Raw genomic sequence first — 18,126 nt, 5'->3', positions numbered from 1 at the left:
TAGCATTACTCGCCATCAAAAACGCTTCAGTACGAGTAATACCAAGGTAAAAGCAAGAACAACGCTGCCTTGATTGCAAGAAGCGATCAGGGCAGCACGGTGCTTACTTGGACGAAATCCTAGGATTAGGGGTGGCGATGCGCCGAGATTGTTGTTTGCGAGACGTGATGACGTTCTTCTTTCATGAATAACATAGGGTACATATTTATAGTCCGGAAACTTGGAAAACAATCTAAACTAATCTTGTCCCGATCGGACTCTATCTCTAATCTTAAACTAAATCTAAGATACATGGCCCATGTAGCCCAAATGCTCACGCAGGAGCCGATTTACAAGCCTTCTTCAATCTTCTGCTTTAAACCCATCTTGCTTTCGGCCCATAAATTAATCCTGTTAATTTACGGCGATAACACTCTGTTTGCTGTTCTTTTAGTCTTAGCTACTTGCTGTTCTTTTAGTCTTAGTAGCTGAACTACTTTGTAATATGGATAATGTTTTCCGTTTCGTGAAATGGAAAATGGGCTTGCCCCGATTCAAAAAAAAAGGAATTTCTGGGAAGTGGCAAATTTAACTTGGGTGACGGGTCTCAGATTCGCTTTTGGGTGGATACATGGTTAGGGAACACCCCGTTAAGAGCATCTCCAACCGGAAGACTAAATATGAGCCCATATTTTGTATTTTTGGGCAGTCCCATAAAATTTAGGGGCTTGAAATTCTCTCCGGACTCCAGCCAGCCTGACCAAATGATGGTTCCTAAATCAATCTGACTAGTGGGACCCAACTGTCAGCGAAACAAATAAATTCTCCACCGCCGCGGACGCTCGCGCTCGAGCTCGCGCTACGCCGCCGTCCTCCCTCTCCCCCTCCCGCACCCACTGGAGACCTCCCTCCCAGAAATAATGACCTGTGCGCGGTGTCGAAGTCGTGGACCTAGAACCCCGTCCGATCGCCGCTGGCGCCAAGATCCGCGGCCGCCGCGAAGGGCCGCAGCACGGGCGCCGCGCGGAGGCCGCCGGAGCTCCTGGCCCTGGCGTCGTCCTCGGCCGCGCCTGACGAGGACGACGACGACGCCGCCGCCTGGCCCTGCGGCGGCTTGTAGTACATCCGCGCCGTCTGCGGGCAGTGCGAGTGGAACCTTCGCCACCGCGGCGCGCAACTCTGGTTCGGCACCTTCGCCACCGCGCTCGACGCTGCGCGCGCCTACGACGCCGCCGCCAGGGCGCTCTATGGGGACTGCGCCAGGCTCAACCTCATGCTCGCGCTCCCCCAGGCGGCGGCGGCGGCGGCGAACAATAACATGGTGGTCATGAAGGCGTCCCCGGCGGCGTCACCGTCCTCCCCTAGACGCCACCACCAGTACTACAACTACAAGCAGCAGCAGGAGCCCGTGATGATGGCCAAGGCGATGACGCACTCCGCGCCCTGCAGCTCCGCCGACGACGCCTCGCCCAACTCCAACTGCTCCAACTACTCCAATTCCAGTTCCTCGGCGGCGACGACCCCGACCGCGGCGATGCAGCAGATGATAGCGGACAAGCTGGCGGGGGCCGTGGACCACAGCCACCAGCAGCAGCAGGCCGAGGCGGAGGACTTCGAGGACTATGTCACGCGGCTGCCCAAGGCGGAGGACTTCGGCCTAGGGGGCTTCCAGGAGGTGCCGCCACCCGAGGTGTTCGACGAGGCCCCCAGCGACGGCCTCTGGGACCACACCGTCGCCTGGCCGCCGTCGCCGGCCATGATGCTCGACTCCGCACGGCCATGTCCAGCATCTCCACGTACCGAGACATCCCAGATAGGATGGCCGAGGCCGATCCCTTCTCTGCCGTGCCGCGCGCCGCCGGCCGGTCGTCGGGGAGAGTAGCGCTTGCTTGGTTCAGCTGGCTCGTGTGCTTTGTGGGGCACGAGGAGAAGGGGAAGGATTCGCGCTCGGTTCCTTGGATGCCGAGGTAGGTGCGGCCGGCCGGGGAGGGCGCCCGTCGCCGGAGATGCCGCGAGGTAGCGGATCCAGCCATGGCGGGGAGTCTACCGGCGGCGGGCGAGGATCTCCGGCGACGGCGAGGCGGGATGGTGGCGGCGGCGGCCGGCGCGGGAGGAGTGGATCGATCGAGCGAGTGAACTAGAGGAGAAAGAGGAAAAAAAAGTGGGGCGCGGGTGAAAATAGAGGGCCTCCAATTCTAGAGGCTCTGGACCAAAATTTGGTAGCCTCCACAAAATAGTAGCCCGTTTAGGAGCCTGGCTGGAGTTGTTTTTTCCACCTGGGAGACTAAAAGAAGGGATAGAGGCCCATTTAGTCTCCCGGTTGGAGATGCTCTAAAGTACCAATATCCATCTCTTTTTAACATAACTAGGAAAAAAACACGCTTTCTGTGGCCACAGTGCTTGGGGCGACCCCTTTGAACATATCCTTTCGCAGATCCTTAGTAGGAAATAATCGCATAGCGTGGCTAGATTTAGTGGCACGTGTGATGTCCATCCAACTAAGTGATCGGAAAGATACTTTTGTTTGGTTGCTAACCCAACATGGCTCCTTCACGGTACAATCTATATACAAGCACTAGTTGCTCCGAATATTGTACCGAGGAAGCACATACTATGGAAGCTAAAATTACCCCCGAGAGTTAAAATTTTTATGTGGTGTTTGATTAAGGGTGTTACTCTGACTAGAGACAATCTAGCAAGAAGGAGATGGCAAGGAAGTCTAAAATGTAGCTTTTGAGACATAGACGAATCAACACATCTCTTTTTTTATTGTCATATGGCTAGGCTGATCTGGAGGATAGTTGAGATCTGTTTCGGAATACCCCTTCCGACTGATGTAGCTCATCTTTTTGATGGTTGGTTACAGGGGATAGGGAAAAGCTTAAAATGCCAAATTCTAGTCGGAGCATGCGCCATGTGCTGGGCTATATGGCTCTGCCGAAATGATGAAACCTTTAACTTTACTCGAGTTTTTTCTCCTTTGCAGGTAGTCTTCAGAGGGACACACTGGATCCATCACTGGGGCCTTCTACAAAGAGAGGAAGACAGACCCCGAATAAACAAGGGGTGTCGCGCTTGAGTCAACAATGATGGAGCTTTTTGCTAGTCATGGGCAATGTTCAAAAAAACATAATTAAATGCCGTTTAATCCAGATTAAACGCTGAACGGAGGCCTAGCTTTGTGTTTATGGGTTAAACGCTCGGTAAAACGCTAGGCGCGCCTAAACCCGCGTCTAAAGGCGCGGCAGCGATTAAACTCCGTGGAATCGGTAAAAAAGCATCCCTGGCGGCCGAAAACGCCGCTAGGCGCGACCACTACCGTCGCGCCTCCGCCTCCTGCCTAAGGCTTCGTGCCTCCCGCCTGTAGCCTCCAGAGAGGGGCGGAGGGAAGCATTTTTACCTTTGGGACATTCAAATCACAGTGCAAACATCGTCGTCCATTTGATAAAATTCCTAGAGAAAACAAGAAACCGTCGGCCATCCAGAAATTATACTCACAAAAGTCTGAGATCTTACAGTAATTGGCAAATCTAATTATGTATAATATCTTTCTCTTTTTTGTGACTAAAAGTTATTTTGCATCCTTAAATTAGCAGAATTAGTAATTAATGCACTGACATATATATGTTGTAAAAATCTTGTACTCCTGCTTATTTGGTGTGCACCAATGCATGTTGATGATATTTGACGGATGACACTTCCTAAGCCTTCTCTAACAGTAACGCCGGCCGGTTGCAATAGTCTAGTAGAGATGAAGTAAATAAAGTACAAAGCAAGTTGGTATTATTATTTGATGGATCGAACTCACCAATCATCAGTGTATAATGAAATATAATGGTCTGCTTGATTGTTACGAAATTCTTGCAGCGGCCTACTGCCCTACTTGTCAGACAAGATTTCTTAAGCTGTCACAACGCATAACACGTGTCTGATTGTAATAATCTTCACTGGGGCTTCAGCTTTATCTGATGATTAATTAATAATAATACTAGTGTCAGTTGATATCCACGATTGCCACAACACAAATTTGTTAATGGCTAGCCCGATCGAGCTAGCTAGCTGCATCATGTCTGTTTTCTGAAACCTGAACATATACACTGAACCCTCTACATAATCCCCGCCCGATGACGACCAGGAGCGGCAACAACTCATTTGACTCTGACTCTAACTCTGACCCCCTGCTTGTGTGCACACATGCGCGGGGCCGGGGTTATATTAGTCGGCAGTATTAGTTGCAATTCTTGGCTTATTCTGCTGTTCAAGTGACTGCATACGCGTCGTCAACTCTGTCGAGGGAAACTCTAGTTTATGACTGAACTTCATTCTTCGGTGTGGCGTAGAAACTAATATGGCTGTGTTAGAACTTGTTTCCATACATCGAAGCATCTTTCTTGGATTAGTGTCCTAATCCCACACGATCAGTTAATAATTTATCCAAGAGGATGCTCAGCAGCACCCATTACATGTACACAAGGTTTCAGGTCACCTACAACAACAAGCACTGTCGTGGTGTGGCAAACCACAGCCGGGTGGTGGAATGCACCCGCCTAAGCCCAGAGGGTGAGTACTCGGGGGTTAGCTAGGATTAGTTCGATCTCACCCAAGAACACGATGAACACAACAGGTTTAGAGTGGTTCGGGCCGCCGGAGCGTAATACCCTACGTCCACTATGTGCTGTATTGCTCAAGACTGAGGAATTTGGACCTGAGTGCAGTGTGTGTCTGAGTGCGCTCTGGAGAGCTTGTTGTGTACAGCGAGTGTCTCCCTTTTATATCTCAAGGGAGGCGTGTACATGGCTGCTGGGCCCAATGATGTAGCATAAAATAACGTACTGTTCATACATTATGGCGATGCAGGCGAAGGGGATCTCACTCCTGGATTTTCTTGCCTGCTCCTTGAATCCCCCGTTTAGCATAACTAGGCGTTGTCTTGTCGAAATGGTGCCAGGCGTAGCTAGCGGCGTCGCCTGCCACGTAGCTGAACGGGCCGTGTAGCTTGCGGCGTAGGCGGCATGATGGAAAAGTGACGTGCCGTCGTATCCAATTAATGCGATAGACGGGCTCTGCGAGGGTGCGGCGCAGGCGACTGCACTGTGTCCTCGGTAAAACGCGGTCTACAGTGAGGCCTGAAAAAGGCTGCCCCGCGTGCCGCGGGTGCAGAGCACGCCTCAACCATCCGCATTAAATGCGGTAGGTGGGCGAGTCATCCAGTGGAAGACTTGTGCCTGCGCTCGCACCTGCGGGACACGTGGAACCTCCGGACCCCCTGGCGGCATGCTGGCTCTACGCGTATGGGAGGTCCGGGCAGGCGCGGGGAGGTCCCGTACCCCTATGGGGGGTCCGGGCCCCCGGCCGTTGGTTCGGAGCTCCCCCTCCTCTTGGGACACGTGGCGTCACCGGACCCGTCCCAGAGCGGGGAGCAGGTCCGGGGCCATTGGCCCGGTGAGGTAGGAGCCTGGCTCGTGGGGCCCGGCAGCTCCACCCCTTATGGCGTTGGTCACAGATGACTATGCGAGTCCTGCCTTGTTGCAGTAGAAGTGGGTATTCCTGATACAGGGTACCGACAGTGGCCCCCGGGCCCACCTCGGGAGAGGAACGAACCCGCAGGTGGAGCCACTACAACGATTTGGCTCTACTTAACTTGAAGCCTCTTAGTGCTGAGGTCTTGACCGCCTTTGACTATCCTTTGGGTTATTTGCTACCTCATTACATCGCAACAGCTTACTGACTTATGGGTCCCACTCACAGTGGTTCACCTAGTCACGCGCGCGACGCTCGGCATCGTTGCGGCCGGAATAAATGGGATATTTACCACCGGCGCAGTTCCCGAAGAGCCCGGCACGCCAGCGCTTACTGCGCACACGTCAGCTCAGCTTCCACCTCGCTTCACGCACGGACGACGGTTCAGATCCCGCCCTTTCACACCTTTGTGGTTACCGCCCTCCCCGACAGGTGGGCCTGGCCCCCCTTGTCATAGTTTGGGCGGTTAACTCCAGGTGTGTGGCGTCGCTTGGGTTGCAGCGATGGTTCCGGGATGCGCTGGTTGGGTAAGGCTTTATAAAGGGAAGAGCCGTATACTGCGGTTACTTTTCCGCATTCGCCTTCTTCCTTCCAACCTTTGCGCCCCTTTGCCTTCGAGCTTCCTCGCCCCTTGCTCCCCCGCGTAGATTGCTTCACCTCCATAGTGAGATGGCAACCCTTGCTCATCCCCGTTGTTTCCAGACTGAAGAAGAGCTGAACACAGTGTGCCGCCTGCTGGGGTGGAGCGCTCAGGAGACTGGTTGGGGGATTCAAGCAGGCTCGGCTCCCCTCGGCATCCTGCGCGCCGGGGAGTTTGTGCTGTTCACCTCGCACATCTCTACCAGCTTGGGGCTGCCGATCTCCTCCTTCTTTCTACTACTGCTGGAAGATTTCGGCCTCCAGCTTCAACACCTCATGCCGCACTCCATCCTCTTGACGGCCATCTTCGTGCACCTGTGCGAGATGTTCGTGGGGGTGCGGCTCTGCGTCATCCTTTTCCGCCATTTCTTCGTCCTGGTGAGGTCCTGAAGGAGCAAGGACGAAGTGGGGGGGGGGGGTACTACTTCCAGATGAGGAGTGATCCCCCCATGCCGTATATCCCCGGAGTCATTGGCGGAAAGTGGGAGGAGTGGCGCAGGGATGGGTGGTCGCCACCACCGACGCGAACGAGCGCCTGGTCATGCCGACCGAGGGACCCGCCTCCGACCGTCAATCCTGGAGGGCCAAACCGTCCCTGCCGCCGGATTTCGACTCCGTGCTGGGCAAGATCAGGTCGCTGGCGGAGAGCGGCCTCACCTCGCTGCACGTGCTCGGGGACTTCTTGAAGCGCCGGATCACCCCCCCTGAAGCAGTGGCCGCGCCCTGCTTGGAGCTTCACCGGCCTCAACGACTGCAGCAGGACCCACCGCGGGGAGGGGAGCGACCTGACCCAGGAAGTCCTGGAGGTCCTGGTGAAGGCGGTGACGGGGAAGTCTTCGTCCCGGAGCACCTGATCCTTCCCCAGGGCGTCGTCCCCCTCATCGAGGACTCGCGCCTGAGGTCCACGGTGCTGGCCACCCTGCCGACCCTCGATGACTGTGGGCTGGCCGCACATCAGACTGGAGGTGACCCGAACCGTGGGCTCCGGATGCCTGGTGCGCCCAGGGATCAAGCTATTCCCAGCGCTGCGGGGTCCGGCCCCACGACGAAAGGTGTTGGCGCTCCTTAAGTACCCATTTTATCCCTTGTTTATCCTTGATAATGGCATGAATTCAATATCAAAATCACTAACCGTCCTAACCCCGGCCTAATTATTGGTCATTTTCACATATGCACATATATTTTGGAGGAACTTCGTTTTTGCAGATTTTTGGCCTATTTTGGAGCATGAAATGACGAGGCCCGTGATCGAGCGCTAACACGGAGAAAGACGAAGGCCAAAGCCCAAAGGAAGGACCAAAGCCCATGTTGATTCGAAGCCCATTCAAGCACATCCATCCTCCAAGAGAGCCCAAAGGACCGAGCCCACGAAGATGAGATCAAGATACTTCGGGATTAAGCAAAGCAAATGAAGATTTAAGGAAGGATTCCCTATCCTATCCTTTCCTCGAAGATATCTCCAAGATAACAACGTCCAAAGGGGTGCAATCAAGGACAGAAACTCTAGAAGATGCGAGGAGTCTACACGCCAAAGATGAGACCGAGGCGAGCCCGAAAAGGGGTAGGCCGGCCGGCCCAGCCCTTTTCTGAGGCGGATTGCCTTCCCCTTCGACCGGTGGCTTCCTCGGCTTATAAATAGCTCGCAACTTATTCAACTCGAAGCATCCATCCAACCAGAACTCGACGAAAACCTAGGGCCAAGACCGGAGGGAAACGACGGCCGCCGCAAGTCTTCGAAGTTGTTTAGGAGATGGCTTAGGCCATCCCTAGCCGCCATGGCCTCCCTGCGTGGTTGTGTCATGGTGGAGTTCATGAGCTAGTTGGAGTCGTCAATGGTGTATACGCGGTGGTGGCGATCCAAACGAATCTATTATGTGAGTAATGTCTTCATGTCATCCGATCTATTTAGCGATCATGTCTCTCCTCTTTCGATTTCGTTCTTGCTTTGGGTGCGCTTATTCCTAGATCTATTCTCGAGATAGATTGCATGGGGTGTTCTTGTAGCTATGGTGGCTAGAAGTTCATACCGGATCTACCCAAAGGGGGTTCGACTTGCTTCAGGGTATCCCGTTGAAAGGGGAGGTGTCGTGACAGGCCGTTGCCACTAAGTAGGTTGGGTATCGAGGGATCGGATTGGAGGTTTTGATTTAAAGAGGCTTTGGATGAGATGCATGTTGATCTTACTCGTTTAGCTAGAACTACAACTAGAATGCGTGTGATAGGTTTAGTCATGCCTTCGGTCATGCTTTATCCTTACCGATGTTCATGGATGAGATCAACCTTCGTACATCACTCATATTTATCAAAGGTTCACCTTTTATATGCAATTAATGCTTCATGTTAGGATGGATCCGTTAGATTAGATGGAAAACCCTAGTAAGTTCATTGTCGATCCACGGATTGATAAACCTTGGGGGAATACTCTAAGGGAAAAGCTACCACGAACCGTGCGCTTGCGGTATACAAATCGGGGGCGTTAGTGAACGTCAACAAGCTTTTCTGGCGCCGTTGCCGGAGATCGGCAACTCGAACCCTAGGGCGATCTATCTAATTTTTTGGGCTAACCCTAAATTTTATTATTGCATATACCCTTGTTTTCTTGTTCGTGTCCTTGAAAGCAAGTGGAAAAAGCTAGACACCAAACTTGGGCTTCGAGAAGTCCACAACCCGCTCCAACAAACTTCGACAATCGACGACAAGACGATCGAGGATTTCTCGACATCAACATCGAAAACCCTAGATCCACTTCGACAAGATGTGAATAACATCAAGTTTCGTTCTTTAGTGGTAGGTGCTAACTTTTGTTAGTGGCCCAGCATCCGCTATCGAGTCCCCACTCCCTAAAGCAAAAGATGATAAATAAGGTACGCAGCCGTGTCAATTGATTTTAAAGACTAATGTTTTTGGGAAGATTTGTTTGCTCAAGCAATAGGTATGAAGCATGTCCGAAAAGAAAATCGTGCGATTGGATCATCATCATCTATGAAGTGTCGCTGTTGTGATGAGTTTTTCGTCCAAGATCAGATATGTGCCATGAGGAAATAATAGATTATTATGAAGTTCCGTCAAGTCTTCTTTCCAACGCATCAAAAATCGTTAATTCTAGAGATCGGTGTGAAGAGTTATGGAAAGATCTTTCAACGCTGCTCGTTCTGAAATCTCTCGGGACGAAGCGTAGCGCCGGAGTAAAACAAGCATAACTTTTTCATCCGAGGTCCAATTTGGGTAAATGACCACTTGTTGGAAACATGATTTGATACACCTCACAATGAGCTTAGAGTTTGGTACATGTTCTGCACTGGACAAAGGAGCAATTCAACGAAGAAAGGTGCAGCAGCAAACAACGGAGAAAGTGATGACGATGTCAAAGGATGATTGGAAGGCCGAGTGCACAAAAGATGATGATTTGAAGTTGACCAAAGCTGGAGGCAACAAGATTAGAAGAATCATGACACCACCTATCTTCTCCAGTGGGATGCTCGATATACTTCTAGTCGAGTGATGCTATCAAGGAAGAAAACCGCTCAGATCATCAACACAAAGCACGGGAGCCTCCACTAATCCCGATACCTTGGGTAAAGCAAGAATCATGGAGAAGACACATCATTGAAGCCATGCTATGTGCTGTTAAATCAATGGTGATGACCTTGAAGCCAAGGACGCACGACAAGATGCTCCAAAGACCACATGATTGAGATCATTGACATCTTCGGATGAATTCACAAGAAAATACTATTCTCATCAATATTCTGCTCGACCTCAGAAGAAAATTGCAGTATATTTTTGGATATTCAAAAGCTCCACGAAGTTCCGATTCCAACGAATCAAGAATGAAGTCAATCGAAGTTTCCCACAAGAAGTTATGGCCAAAACATCAAAAGTCGTGCACTCTGAAATTTTCTGGACAGCACGCAGCGCTAAAGTAAAACGGTCATAACTCTCTCGTTTGGACTCCGTTTAAAGCGAGTGACCACTCGTGGGAAAGGTAATTTCATAAAATTTTCAATAGATCTATATTTTGGTATATGTTCTGTTGAGTGTACAGGAGATATTCTACGAAGAAGAGGCAGGAGCAACGCGATGAGAACAAGATAGAAAAGATGACAATGACAACAATGAAGAGGAGCTTGGGCGATGTTTTCATCAAGCGTACATGATAAAATTCAGAGGCTTGGAGCAGAGGAAGAACCCCAATGACATTGGCCAATGAAGGCACAAGCGGTCGACCTTAGACAAATGAAGATGTTGCAAACAAACCACGACGGATTACAAGAGCGCAACATTCAACACATGGAGACGTGAGAAGCAAATCACGACGGACCATGAAGAGTGCATCAAGATGACATCTCGCACAAAGCACCACGACTCCAATGAGTATGAAGAAGCTCCGAGGCTAAGGTATACAGTGAATTCTCAAGCATCTATTGGTTTTGTTGATAATCTTTAAAAATCTCATTTTCGAACCGATAGTCGGAATGAAAGTTTAAATTCTATGCCTTGTTCTTTTCATGATGATAGGCTAGAGTTTCTTGAGAAGGTTGATTTCATGCTTAAAGAACCTTTGCCTAATAATGAGTTCTGCACTATGCAAGAAACACATGCTGCATTTAATTACACCATGTCTTGTTGATAAAAATTAATTGAGGATGTGATTATGTTGCATATGTTTACAAATAATTGCAAATCTCGATCTTGCTTTGCGCTTGGTCAAGCTCATGACCATAAAAGAGCACATGTCGGGAGAAGCCCCGAATTTCACTAACCATGCAGGACAAGAAACTCAAATGATGAGGAGGGAAACTGTGCCCAAAATTTTGAACACCATCATCAACATCTTCAAGTTTCAAGAACAGACGTCGCTAAGCCTCATCAATTTTGTGCACAAGTCCAGAGGTTTACAATGCAAGAAAGTTGAATATTCAGGATCTCCATCAAGTCCTCGGTTCAACGCATCCATGATCGATACAATTGAAGACCCACGGGAGGAGCTATGTCTCAAACATCGGAGATGCACGTGCTGAAATCAGCACGAGGCAGATTGCAGTAACGGGGAAAAAGGGGCATAACTCCCTCAATTGGAATGTGTTTTGGGTAAATGAAGACTTGTTGGAAAGAAGATTTCGTTCACCTTGCATTGGATCAATTGGTTGGTGCAACTTCCAATCTGGACAGAGAGGAAAATCCGTGAAAAGAAAGGTAGCGATGAAGGACAACAAAGAAGGAGGTGACCATGATGTGAGAGACGATTGGGCAAGTTTTCCATTAAGCGTGATTGATCATGTCCAACATGGGAAGTGGAATAAGAGCTGCATGGAACACCTTCACCTCTTGCATGAAGGACCATGGCTTCGCATCAATGAGAAGGTATGTAAGAAAGTCGAGCTCTATGACTCTAAATGAAGCGCTTTGCGGGAGGCAACCCGATCTTTTATTTTATATATATTAATATGACCGTCTACATTGCACTCTTTAATCGGAATATCAAGTAACATTGTACCATTACTCTAACAAAAACCACAACTTCATGTTGTTCATTCTAAATGTTATTGAGGGAGCACTTTGTTATTTGCTCTTGGGAAACTTGTAGACCTTTTTGTGTGCCTATTAGTGTTTAGAGTCTTTTTCTTTGTGTCCCTTTTAGAGAGATTTATGAAGCATTGCACCACCCTTTGATTCTAAACTTGTGGCTAGTTAACTTAGGCTAACTTTTTGTTTTGTTTTAGACCACCTCATCATGTCATATCATTTTATTCACTCACCCCGTGTTGCATTGCATACCATGTTGTTCGTCTCACCCTTGCATTGCATTGCATGTTGCATTTAAAAAAACCTTTTCTAAAAAAACATTGACTAGCCTCGTTTTTGAGATCCTAAAACCCTTAGGAAAACCACTCATAGAGCAATCCTAAAACCATAGGGTATGTTTTTCATTCAAAAAAAAATCTAACTTTTGTTTCTCTCTAGTTTTTTTGAAACCACCTTAGATAGAATTTCTATACACAACACTCTCTCTTCAAAATTTTTGTTTTAAGCCAAAAATATAGGAAACCCATAAACCTACTTCTAAAACCTTGTTAGCTCGGTCGCTTGGTCCTTTTCGATAAATAACATTTTCATTGACAAAAGCCTCACTTCTTATGAAGTGTCGCAAAGGCTTTTTGTCACTCTTAGCAATTGTTTTTGAATAAGCTAGTTGCGGAACAACATCGAAAGGTCCCTTCAACCTTGCTAACACTTGTTTTTGCTAACTTTGCATTTGCACTTTGCATCCATTCCATTGTTCATACACTCATTTTGCTAGCTTGGTCTCAACTTTATTAATGAAAGCTTTCATATCCATGTTAATGCTTCACGTGAGCATTTTTCTTTTTGCAATCTTGTGTAAACATGGTGTTTAGACATGATTGAAGACCATCATCATTTAGTTACCAAGCTATGAGGTTGCATTTGGTTGGTTTATAAGCTTTGCAATGCGCTTTATTTTTTCTTGTGCTATGAAGGCCTATTGATCTTGGGATAGACATGGTGTTTTGACCTTGGTTAAATAAGTCTTTGTGGCTATAGAGAAGTTCGGCAATCTAGTTGTAAACATGGTGTTTAGAACTAGGTGTAAACATTGTCTTTGTTTATATAACTTCCTCTCATTTGCATTTACACTAGCACACACGTACACTCACTAGTTTCGCTAAGCTAACTTTGCCACAAATTGAGATCTTAGGAATAGTAGGTTTGTTGGCATTTGTTTCTACTCCCGACCGTCACCTCGGGGGTAGTGTGTGTTTAAAATGTTTTGCAGGCATGAAGAAGCGCTCCCATGAGTTCAAGGCCAAAAGAATTTCAATCAAGATCGTCAACATCGTCGAAACCCGAGAAGGACGCAGCTGTTTTCATCAATTTGAGAACATGTATAGAGATGTACAAGGAAGAAAAAGTTGATATTCAGAAGCTCCATGAAATTCCCGTTCCAATGCATCCAAGATCAATGAATTTGAAGACCCGTATAAGGAGATATGGCAAGAACATTGGACGTTGCGCGTTCTGAAATTCGTCGGGACAGATTGCAGCGCTAGGATAAAATGGACACAACTCTCTTGTTCGGAATCAATTTTGGGCAAATAAGGACTCGTTGGAAAGAAAAAATTCGTGCACTTCGCAATGGAGCAATGTTTTAGTACAGGTTCTGTTCTGGAAATTGAAAGAAAAATTCGTGAAGATGCGGCAGCAATGAGACAACAAGGAATTGAAGGTGGCGACGACGACGTGAAGCAATGATTGGGACCATGACTTAGTACAAGAAGAAGTTGAAGGAAATTGAGGCAACAAAGGTGAAGACACATTGAAGATGATATTCATACACATGAGGGAAGGACTTCAAGAATTTCAAGATGGTCCATCTTCTCCTTCCACGCCTAGCATCATGCTAAGCATGGGGGAGGATTTCGGGGACAAGGAAGAAAGATCTCATGGAGTAAGATAATCACGGTTGCCACAAGATGCTTATGATTCTTCTTCCATGCTTAGCACAATGCTTAAGTATGGAGGAGGCCGCGCTACACTTCATTACGAGCATCGAGAAGGACGGTAATTCTTCTTCAACTCTCTCTTTTTCTAAATGCTTGTACATATATGCCTTCAACCAAAGATGCAACCTTTGTATATCTCTCCGTATAATAACATGGCTACTAGGAGTACAACCTAGATTTGTTTTTGTTTTCAATGAATGATAACCACCATCACCTTGAGCTCACCACGATGATATTCTTATATGCTCTTGCTTATGGAAAAGTGATGAAAGTTGCTGCTTTGTTTTACCTACGCTATGTTGTATATGACTTGACCATTTGCTCTCAATTAAATGGAATTAAAATGATTAAATACCGGCTCTTTTATTTGTGGAGGTTAAATGACTAAATTCTAAACCCACATATTCTATGTTGCTCTTTGATTTAAGTCTACTGATGACCTTACACCTTGTGTTGTTTAATTTGAAAACTTAATTCCTATGCTATCTACATTTGTGAATCTCTTGCAAAGTTTTACCTACCAAAGCCTATACACACATATTGTTTCATGATGAAACCTTTAGATTGCAAACATATATTTTGATAAGTTGGATTAAGATTGATTTCTTTGGTATGAGACTAAGAAGCTGGTCATTCCGTTCTTTTTGTGTAACCTTCTTTTTGCTAGCCTATTTATCCATGCATTGTGAGTTTCTACTTCGGGAATTTTACAAACCTCGCTGGATATCCACCCTAAACCAAAAATATCTTTTTGTGATTACCTCCTTGACCACAACCCAATTTGAGTATGGATTATCATTTCAACGGAATCAAAAGAATCAAGGGCACCATATAAAGAAAAGTTTTGGGAGACAAGGCTCCCCGGAGATACTTTGATGACTAATAGAATCGCGACTTGGCTTTGGGTTTGCTTTGCTCTTGCATGGTTTACCTAGAGTACATCAACTATCGTGTTCTTGTTGTTCGTTACTGATTATCCTCGTGTAGTGACAGTATGCGGGAGGGAAAGGTTTTGATCCTGGAACGCACCTTCAAGTGGTTTTACGAAGAAGAAGGTGAATTTGAGATACTTACCCTAGCTAGTGGGTTCTCCCACTATTCATACTCGAGGACGAGCATTCGTTCAAGCATGGGGGGATGGCTGGGTAAGTATTATGTGTTATCAAAAGTTCTAAGGAGCAAAAAGAAAGAAAGAAAAAGAAAAATGAAAAAAAGGGGAGAAAAGAAAAAAAAGAGAAGAATAAAATGCTCCTTAGTTCTTTTTGGTTTCATTAATTTTCCAAGTTACTTTGAAGAATTATTCCATACTCAAATCTTCCAACCATGTGCAATCCGATAACGAGAACTTCATTTGTGTCTCGGGATCATCCATTTGCCACTTGCACATGTCCACCTATCTAAATGTGTGTGTTTCATCTTTCCCCCTCTCCAACATTATTTTCCAATGGCCTTTTTGACTAGTCTCGGTAATCCCATTAGATCTCTCTCTTAGTTTGACAATATTTCAGATATAATGTTTTGCTAGGATTGTTTTTACCTACCAAGCTCCACATAAGCCTTCCACTTTTATATATGAGTAGAATAGGTTGAAAACAATCTAATGTAGGCTTGAGCGACTTGATGAGATGAGTATTTCCATGATCTTTTGCAAGAGAACCTCACTTATGTTTGATATGCATTCTTTTGAAAACTCTTCACGATGAAACAAGGTAAAGGTTTGAAGTTGGCTTAAGTTTGAGAGCATTGCATTTATTTATTATTGTGGCTTGTTCTTTAATTGCTGGTCTATCTTCCATAATGAAGAAGTAGCCGGTCACAACATGAACTTAAATGCTAAATACTTGAGAGAGCAATATGTCTTGTTATGTATGACTAAGTGCAGAGAGGACATTGAGGGGCAACGTTGATTTCTTTATAAGCAAAGCTCCTGGACTTACTCGAGGACGAGCAAGGTTTAAGCATGGGGGGAATGTTGGCGCTCCTTAAGTACCCATTTTATCCCTTGTTTATCCTTGATAATGGCATGAATTCAATATCAAAATCACTAACCGTCCTAACCCCGGCCTAATTATTGGTCATTTTCACATATGCACATATATTTTGGAGGAACTTCGTTTTTGCAGATTTTTGGCCTATTTTGGAGCATGAAATGACGAGGCCCGTGATCGAGCGCTAACACGGAGAAAGACGAAGGCCAAAGCCCAAAGGAAGGACCAAAGCCCATGTTGATTCGAAGCCCATTCAAGCACATCCATCCTCCAAGAGAGCCCAAAGGACCGAGCCCACGAAGATGAGATCAAGATACTTCGGGATTAAGCAAAGCAAATGAAGATTTAAGGAAGGATTCCCTATCCTATCCTTTCCTCGAAGATATCTCCAAGATAACAACGTCCAAAGGGGTGCAATCAAGGACAGAAACTCTAGAAGATGCGAGGAGTCTACACGCCAAAGATGAGACCGAGGCGAGCCCGAAAAGGGGTAGGCCGGCCGGCCCAGCCCTTTTCTGAGGCGGATTGCCTTCCCCTTCGACCGGTGGCTTCCTCGGCTTATAAATAGCTCGCAACTTATTCAACTCGAAGCATCCATCCAACCAGAACTCGACGAAAACCTAGGGCCAAGACCGGAGGGAAACGACGGCCGCCGCAAGTCTTCGAAGTTGTTTAGGAGATGGCTTAGGCCATCCCTAGCCGCCATGGCCTCCCTGCGTGGTTGTGTCATGGTGGAGTTCATGAGCTAGTTGGAGTCGTCAATGGTGTATACGCGGTGGTGGCGATCCAAACGAATCTATTATGTGAGTAATGTCTTCATGTCATCCGATCTATTTAGCGATCATGTCTCTCCTCTTTCGATTTCGTTCTTGCTTTGGGTGCGCTTATTCCTAGATCTATTCTCGAGATAGATTGCATGGGGTGTTCTTGTAGCTATGGTGGCTAGAAGTTCATACCGGATCTACCCAAAGGGGGTTCGACTTGCTTCAGGGTATCCCGTTGAAAGGGGAGGTGTCGTGACAGGCCGTTGCCACTAAGTAGGTTGGGTATCGAGGGATCGGATTGGAGGTTTTGATTTAAAGAGGCTTTGGATGAGATGCATGTTGATCTTACTCGTTTAGCTAGAACTACAACTAGAATGCGTGTGATAGGTTTAGTCATGCCTTCGGTCATGCTTTATCCTTACCGATGTTCATGGATGAGATCAACCTTCGTACATCACTCATATTTATCAAAGGTTCACCTTTTATATGCAATTAATGCTTCATGTTAGGATGGATCCGTTAGATTAGATGGAAAACCCTAGTAAGTTCATTGTCGATCCACGGATTGATAAACCTTGGGGGAATACTCTAAGGGAAAAGCTACCACGAACCGTGCGCTTGCGGTATACAAATCGGGGGCGTTAGTGAACGTCAACAAGCTTTTCTGGCGCCATTGCCGGGGATCGGCAACTCGAACCCTAGGGCGATCTATCTAATTTTTTGGGCTAACCCTAAATTTTATTATTGCATATACCCTTGTTTTCTTGTTCGTGTCCTTGAAAGCAGGTGGAAAAAGCTAGACACCAAACTTGGGCTTCGAGAAGTCCACAACCCGCTCCAACAAACTTCGACAATCGACGACAAGACGATCGAGGATTTCTCGACATCAACATCGAAAACCCTAGATCCACTTCGACAAGATGTGAATAACATCAAGTTTCGTTCTTTAGTGGTAGGTGCTAACTTTTGTTAGTGGCCCAGCATCCGCTATCGAGTCCCCACTCCCTAAAGCAAAAGATGATAAATAAGGTACGCAGCCGTGTCAATTGATTTTAAAGACTAATGTTTTTGGGAAGATTTGTTTGCTCAAGCAATAGGTATGAAGCATGTCCGAAAAGAAAATCGTGCGATTGGATCATCATCATCTATGAAGTGTCGCTGTTGTGATGAGTTTTTCGTCCAAGATCAGATATGTGCCATGAGGAAATAATAGATTATTATGAAGTTCCATCAAGTCTTCTTTCCAACGCATCAAAAATCGTTAATTCTAGAGATCGGTGTGAAGAGTTATGGAAAGATCTTTCAACGCTGCTCGTTCTGAAATCTCTCGGGACGAAGCGTAGCGCCGGAGTAAAACAAGCATAACTTTTTCATCCGAGGTCCAATTTGGGTAAATGACCACTTGTTGGAAACATGATTTGATACACCTCACAATGAGCTTGGAGTTTGGTACATGTTCTGCACTGGACAAAGGAGCAATTCAACAAAGAAAGGTGCAGCAGCAAACAACGGAGAAAGTGATGACGATGTCAAAGGATGATTGGAAGGCCGAGTGCACAAAAGATGATGATTTGAAGTTGACAAAAGCTGGAGGCAACAAGATTAGAAGAATCATGACACCACCTATCTTCTCCAGTGGGATGCTCGATATACTTCTAGTCGAGTGATGCTATCAAGGAAGAAAACCGCTCAGATCATCAACACAAAGCACGG

At 46.9% G+C, this 18,126-nt stretch overlaps 1 protein-coding gene across 1 annotated transcript; it reads left to right on the top strand.

Annotated features, from left to right (window-relative positions):
* The first annotated feature begins 896 nt into the window (after positions 1-896).
* Positions 897-1,861, top strand: LOC120688989 (dehydration-responsive element-binding protein 2C-like). Its single transcript, XM_039971332.1, has one exon. It carries the CDS (start codon positions 1,253-1,255, stop codon positions 1,859-1,861), a length of 609 nt encoding a protein of 202 aa, XP_039827266.1. The 5' UTR covers positions 897-1,252.
* Positions 1,862-18,126: the final 16,265 nt, after the last annotated feature.

The sequence above is a fragment of the Panicum virgatum genome, chromosome 9N (assembly GCF_016808335.1).
Source record: "Panicum virgatum strain AP13 chromosome 9N, P.virgatum_v5, whole genome shotgun sequence".
NCBI lineage: Eukaryota > Viridiplantae > Streptophyta > Magnoliopsida > Poales > Poaceae > Panicum > Panicum virgatum.
Note: the sequence above shows the minus strand (reverse complement) of the source record. Positions and strands in the feature narration are given on the sequence as shown.

What these genes read in the sequence shown, in the direction of transcription:
- LOC120688989 (XM_039971332.1), top strand. Translation starts at nt 1,253, where the DNA reads ATGCTCGCGCTCCCCCAGGCGGCGGCGGCGGCGGCGAACAATAACATG.